Below are 7,522 nucleotides of genomic sequence, written 5' to 3'. Positions count from 1 at the left end.
TTTGTTGTACTGTACTAGGTGCAGGCTTTTTACTATGGGTTGGGAATTCAACGGTGAAATAAGTCACAGTCCCTCCTCTAAGGAGTTCACAGCGTGGTGGGAAAGACAGACAAGTCATCACTAATTGGTACCCAGGACTCTGATTAGAGAATGAAGGCAGCAAAATGGTAGAGTGGGGCCCCCTAAACCTAGACTCTGGGGAGGGGCCTAGAGTGCGTTTCATAGAGGACAAGATGTCTTACCGAAGCTGGAGAGTCAGTAGGAAGTGACTTAGGTAAAAAGGCAAAGAAGAGGGAAATGTTCCAGGCAGAGAAGAGAGCATGTGCAAAGGACCTCTGTGTAAAGAGCATTGACTTGGAGTCAAGTGTGACTTGTCATATAGCAGCTCCTCCACTTACTGGCTGTGTATGTCTGGGCAAGTTGCTCTAGCTTTCTGACCTGTGCTGCCCATCTGTAAGAGAGGAGATAACCACATCGATCTTAAAGGACTGTTGAGTGTAAGAGTGATAGGTGCTCATCAAAGATCCCTTTTCTCTATGGGTAATTCTCACTCCTGTTCCTCCCATGACTGTCCAGGTGTCAGGACAAGATGTTTCAGCTTTGGAAACTTGTTCTCTTGTGCGGCCTGCTCACTGGGACCTCAGCATCTCTTCTTGAGGATCTCAGCAATGATGTTGTGAGCAAGCTGAAACCTGTTCTCGATAAAGGACTTGAGACCGTTGACAGTACACTTGGACGTGAGTCAGCAAGAGGGATGATCAGTGGCAACTAGGAGCTTGCCTCCTAAACACTATGCCTGTATTACCAAAGGCTGCCACCAGGGGCTGCTCTTTATGGGTGGTTTCCTGAGAGAGGTGGTGATCTGGTTCCTGGTTCATTCATTTTTTATTTTTCTAGAAACAAGTAATGCTTAAATAAATAAAACTTTACATATTATATCACAGTAAATTTTCTAATACATGCATAGGATCAATTCCTAAAAGTGACATTTCAAAAGTTCAAAAGTTATGCACATTTTAAGTTATACTGGATATTGACAAATAATCCCCTATGTTAACATTTTCTCCAATAGTCTTTTTTTCTACTCCCTTGACAGCACTGGTATGGAAAACTTAAATATTTTGCCAGTCTCACAGATGAAAGGTTATAATTCATCTCACTTACCATCTCTCTAATTACGAAAGAATCTACATATTTTAACTCAAATATTTTATTTATATTTTTAGCATATTCTTCTGTTGAGTCATTCAATTAGCTTAGTAATTTGTATTAACTGATTGGAAATTGAGCCCTACTTAGCTTAGGTAGCTTTAAAACTACCTACCTTTCTACTTAATCATATCTCCTTATAATTATGATTTCTTGAAAGAACTTGGCCTGCTTTTCATTTTCTGGAAACATTGGCAGCACACTGACAAACATTCTTTATAGGAGAAACTAACTTCTGTACATGACTGCCTTTCAAACCTTGCCAGGGCTTAGGCAACTTGCAAAGAAACAGAAGGGATCCACTCTCCAATTTCATTGCTGATAAAACTGAGCTCAGAAACAGAAGTGTCTGGATCAAGGTCACCTAGTTAGTTTCAGGACCAGATGTAGTTTCCATCTCTGTTTGCATCATTATAACTAGGTAGATAGATACTGTCCATTGCAGAGCCATGTTGCTGTACTATGATTACATATCTTTTCTTGTAGCCTTTTTTTTCTCCTTGAGCGAGTTGTTGCCTTGTTGTTTCTTATTTGAATTATTTTCTGCACATATATTCTTAATTCTTTTCAAATGTGCCATTCTACTTCTGCCATGCCATTTACTCTATCAAATCCCTCTTTTCTCTGAAGTCCCCCTTTAGGACACTCTCCTCCTGCTCCTGTATGAATTATTGCTTTCTAGGCCTGCTGCGAAGCTGTCATCCAGGGACTCCTATTTGCCACTTTCATGAGTTGGAGCCATATTTTTTCCTTGATTCTAGATTTTCCATTTCTTAGTTTATTCTAAGTTTATTTTGTTTGTGTGAGCATCTCATTAGAGCTTCACTACTAGAAGCTGATGTGCAATCAATATCTATTACCTGGTCACTGGATCGATTGCTTTGTTGATGAACAATGAGTATATCTTAGTGTGAAGGCAGCATGGAAGGAACAAGGTCTCCTTAGCTGTGTGACTTTAGGACCATTTCTTAACCTTTTGATCCTTTATTTCCTCATCTGAGTGCAGACAATAATAATTATTATTATATAATAATTATAATATATATTATTAGTAGATAATAATAATATCTACTTTATGGAGTTGTTATAAAGATTAAATGAAATAACATAGGCAAATGGTCTCATTTAGTATCTGGTGCAGAGTAGCTGCTTCATAAGTTGTGTATCACACTAAATGGAGATTGTTTCTACAGCTATCCTTCAGAAATTGAAGGCCGACTTGGAGGCGCTCCAGGAATCCACGTCTTGGCAGGAGGCCCAGCAGAAGATCCAGGAAGCTGAGAACTTGCTGGACAAAGCCCTTTCTAAAATTTTTCAAGTAGTGGAAAAGGTGAGTCGCTGCTTCATAGTAGAAATCTTTGTTCCAAGAAAAGAGAATACATATCTTTAGGGGACGTAAGATTAAGGTCAAAGACAGAAAGGTGAATAAACCTTGTGTGTCCCTGCAGAGCAGAAGTCGTCTGAGGCCAGCTCTACCAGAGCTTGGGTAAATTACAGGCAGGGCTGCAGGGCCTATCTGGGCATCTCATGGGTTTGGGCTTTCTCATTCTGTGATTTCAGGGTCAGGATGAAGGTTCTCTTTACTCTTACCTCTACCTGTTTGCTGGTGCCTAAAGCCACTTTTCCGAGGAATAAGACTTGTCTTCTCTGAAAATAGCTGAGTATATGTAGTCTGGATGCCCTCAGGAGAGAGGAAACCAGGATCCACAATACATGGGTGGCTCCACACATGAAGTTCTGGAGTCCAGCAGTTCTGGGTTCAAATTCTGACTGTACATAAAAGAGAATTAAATAATGCCACTTGCAGCAACATGGATGGACCTAGAGATGAACATACTAAGTGAAGTAAGTCAGAGAAAGGCAAATGTCATATGATATCACTTATATGTGGAATCTAAAATATGACACAAATGAACTTATTTACAAAACCGAAACAGACTCACTGACATCGAAAACAAACTTATGGTTACCAAAGGGGAAAGCGCTGTGCGGGGATAAATTAGGAGTTTGGGATTAACTTATACACACTACTATATATAAAATAGATAACCAACAAGGACCTACGCATAGCATAGGGAACTATACTCAATATTTTGTAATTACCTATAAGGGGAAAGAATCTGAAATAAAATATATATCTCTATCTACTTCAATCTATCTCTATATCTATATCTGAATCACTTTGCAGTATACCTGAAACTAAGACAACATTGTAAAGCAACTACACTTCAATTAAAAAAAAAAAAACAACAAATTCTGGCTCTGGCACATATTTACCCTTGGAGTCTTGGGGGAAACCACATTTGTCTGAATCTCAGTATGCCACGCCATCCAATGGAGAGATTCAAACCTCTGAACAGGCTTCTCATGAAGAACAAAGCAGGCAAGGTCAGTGAGGCTCATATGCGCATCACGATGCTGGCATAGAGAAGTGCCCAGCAATGGCTGTCATGAGGAGTGACAAGGGTGAATTGTGGTTTTTGCACAGGTTGAAAATCAGTAACGTCCACATCCTGGATATCAAATAATTCGAAGTGATTCCTGATGGCAAAGGTGCTAGCCTGAGTATCCCCATCACCACTAACGTCACCCTGACCCTATGAGTAGGCATTAGAATCTGAGGTTTGGGAGAGGCAGTGCAGCATGGCCTATGGATCTCCAATCTGGAATCAGATACAGAGATAGGAAAATGAGGATGTGTAGAAGAGTCTTTATAAATTAACTGCACTATGATTTCATCATCCATTAGCTATGAGATCTTGGGATAGCTACTTAACTTCTCTATACCAAATGTTTCCTCTTTCTGAAAATAGAGATAATAATAGTACTTTTCCCTCATGGTATTGGTGTAATGATTCAATGGATCAATCCATGTAAAATAGTTTTTTTTGAAACACCTAACACAGAATTTGTTCTCAATAAATGTTAACTATTATTTTTATTTTAATCATCAGTGTGATACTGTATAGAAATATCACATGAACCAAACCCATGTGGCCAGCTGAATAAACTCCTAATGTAAAAAAGTAGATTCCATAAAGAAAATAGACCATATTGACATTATCCATAGACATCCCATATAATGTCCACACAGATGGAGGAACTCAAGTGGGCAATGTGAAGGGACTTCTAGACTTCTGTTCACTGTGAATCTTATTTCCTGCAGGCCTCTGTTGGGTGAGCTTGTCGACCTGGGCCTCAACTTGGACCTCCAGACTAGTGTCAGCATTGAAACTGATGCCAAGACTGGTGTCTCCACAGTGGTCGTGGAATAATGCACCAACGATCCAGCCAACATCTCACTCACCTTACCGGACAGGTCAGGCCCACCCATCTCACCAGAGCAGGGCTCCCAGAGGATTTGGGACCCCTAATTTCAACCTTATTCCTATACCTGGGAGGGAGCATAGTATGGTGAAAAGGAGTTCAGACTCTTGTGTCAAGTTTGCTTTGCCACTAACTTGTGACTTTGTAACCAATTTAGCCTCTCTGAGCTTCAGTTTTCACATCTGTAAACTGAGGATGATAATAATACCTAATTCATAGGTACTGTGCTGACCAAATGAGAAAATGCAAGTGTTTAGCATTCAGCCTGGCACATACTAAGCTCTCAGTAATAATAATATCCATGCTGACTTTCTGTCTCTTTGTTCTTCCCATTAGTGAGACACGAGTGTTGACCTCTCCAACCATAACTGTGAATTTGCCTATTTCACCTTTCAGCTTTATCCATTTTTGCTTTATGCTTTTTGAAGCTCTGTTGTTAGGTGCATGCACATTTAGCATTGCTATATCTTCTTGAAAAACTGGCCCTTTTATTATTATATAATGTCCCTTAATAATAATAATAATAATAATAACAATAATAATAATAAACTGTGTTTACCTTCTTGCCTCCAGTTCGGAGGGAGAAAGAGGAGTGAATACCTACCATGGGCTCTAATTTCAGATTTCCCCAAATCATCCTCCACCCACTGGAAAATTCCAAAAATGAGATCTTGAAAACATAATCCTCTCCATTTAAATCACTGATCTCTGGTAACCCACAAAATCTGCATCCTAAACTGTGTGCTTGAAAGAGCATGTGTAGCCCAGGGAAAAGGGTGGAGGGAGAAAGGCTGACTCTGGTCATGGCTGGCAGAGGAAAAGTGGTCTGGAAGCTGAAGGCTGGGGGAAGGTTGCCTTTGACAGGGAACAAGGCTGAGCCATGAGCAGAAGTCAATCCATCCTACCCCAACAAGGAATCTGATCACAGGTTGCCTAAAGACCCCCCAAAACCAAAGAAAGGATCCACAGCCTACTATTACTTGGAAAGACTGAGATGTAAGTCCAAATACCTGAGCCCTGCTGGATACTGCCTTGCGCATAGTCCCAGGGAATTCTTCCTGCCCTCTGGGTCCCAGTGTCCATATCTGTAAAATGGCATTCCACTCTGCTGCTCCAAATTCTCTCAGGACTTTTCTCTCCACTTTGGGTGGAATCCCAAGCCCTCCTCAGGGCCATCTAGGCACTGCTTGGTCTGGATCCACCTTCATGTCCCTGTGCTCTCCCCTTTGCCCACTCTGCCCTGGACAGGCTAGCTTTTGCTCTGTGCCTCAGACAAACTTCTTCCCGCCTCAAAACCTGTGCACGGGCTGCTCTGGCTACATAGAACACCTTTTCCCCCAAGCCATCTCAATGTACGTCTCATTCTTCAGGGTCTAAAACAAAGTTTCTCCTATTCTCTCTTGTAAGAATCTACTCTTGCCCTTCTGAGTTCTTGTCACAAGTTTTCATTATATATTTAATTGTATGTTTACTTCATTTATTCCTTCGGCCAAAAATGTATTACACATCTGCTACATGCCAGGCAGCCATCATTCTGAGCTCTGGAGAATGTACTGGTGACAGCAGACAAGGAACTTGTTCTCATGGAGTTTATTCTCTTGAGGGAAAGGCAGACAGACGAGCATTCAGTACACTAATAAAGAGCCCACAAGGAAAGTGTCACGTTGCAATGATCCCTGGGCAGAGCAGCACACTTAACAGGGTACTATGATACAAAGCCCTCCCTTAGGCAAGCAGTCACGGAGGGCTGCTCTGAGGAGGTGACAGTTATGCTGAGAGCTGCAGGTGGGAAGGAAGGAGCCAGCCTTAGCCAAACTTGTTTAATATACTATTTAGGTGCCAGTTTAGGAGCTGCTTGTGCTTTGCTCATCCCTGTGTCCCCAGTCTCACTTGGTTTCTGGCGCATAGTTGGTGCTCTATAAATATGTGTTGAATGAATGAATGGATAGATGGATGGATGGATGGATGGATGGATGGATGGATGGATGGATGGATAGATGAATGGATGGATGGATGAATGGATGAGGTCTCAGGGTTGTGATGAGACTCATGGGGTATTGGGGTGAGCTGCTGGTCAGACATGGGGTTCTAAGTGATGATCCCCCTGGATAGAGGCTCAAGTCACCTGACTTCAAGGGGCTCCACCATCTTCCATCCTCTTCCCACTTCTCCTGCTTGGCTGCTCTGCCAACTTCACCAAGCTTTGTCAGTTTCCTCCCTTTTCCAGCCCCATTGGACTGGTCAGTGAAGCCATGAACACTGTGGTCAAACTCGTGAGAAAGACAGTGTCCCTTGTGGTGCAGTATGAGGTGAGTCCCCAACTCCTGTGGGTCCAGAGCCAGGCCTGCTGGGGGGCAGGTGTGACATTCCCTGGCCTGGCAGCAGGAGGAGGGGAGCAGGGGCCTGACATTAGCTGAAATCACTGGGTCCCACATTTGAACCATTTGTATACCCATGTACTGCCAGTAGGCCTTCTAGCTAATATTTTCTTTAATCAACACAATTTTACTTAAATTTATTTAAATACATTTATTTTTAAAAGGAAACTTTATACCACTATCATAAATAGAAATTAATATCACTTATCATATAATTAAAAAATAAGCACAGAAGAAGTAAAACTGTCCCTGTTTGCAGATGACATGATGCTATACATAGAGAATCCTAAAGATGCTACCAGAAAACTACTAGAGCTAATCAATGAATTTGGTAGAGTAGCAGGATACAAAATTAATGCACAGAAATCTCTTGCATTCCTATACACTAATGATGAAAAATCTGAAAGATAAATTAAGGAAACACTCCCATTTACCATTGCAACAAAAAGAATAAAATACCTAGGAATAAACCTACCTAAGGAGACAAAAAACCTGTATGCAGAAAACTATAAGACACTGATGAAAGAAATTAAAGATGATACAAACAGATGGAGAGATATACCATGTTCTTGGATTGGAAGAATCAATATTGTGAAAATGACTACACT

The 7,522-nt window shown here is 41.3% G+C and overlaps 1 protein-coding gene across 1 annotated transcript; it reads left to right on the top strand.

Annotated features, from left to right (window-relative positions):
* The first annotated feature begins 589 nt into the window (after nucleotides 1–589).
* BPIFA2 (BPI fold containing family A member 2) lies at nucleotides 590–6,953 on the top strand. Its single transcript, XM_068524737.1, is given in 6 exon segments — nucleotides 590–725; nucleotides 2,403–2,539; nucleotides 2,658–2,695; nucleotides 3,698–3,808; nucleotides 4,376–4,528; nucleotides 6,764–6,953. Coding segments are annotated over 6 exon segments (765 nt in total).
* The last annotated feature ends 569 nt before the right edge of the window (nucleotides 6,954–7,522 follow it).

Source organism: Eschrichtius robustus, chromosome 16 (assembly GCF_028021215.1).
Source record: "Eschrichtius robustus isolate mEscRob2 chromosome 16, mEscRob2.pri, whole genome shotgun sequence".
Lineage (NCBI taxonomy): Eukaryota > Metazoa > Chordata > Mammalia > Artiodactyla > Eschrichtiidae > Eschrichtius > Eschrichtius robustus.
This window is presented reverse-complemented; position numbering and strand designations above follow the sequence as displayed.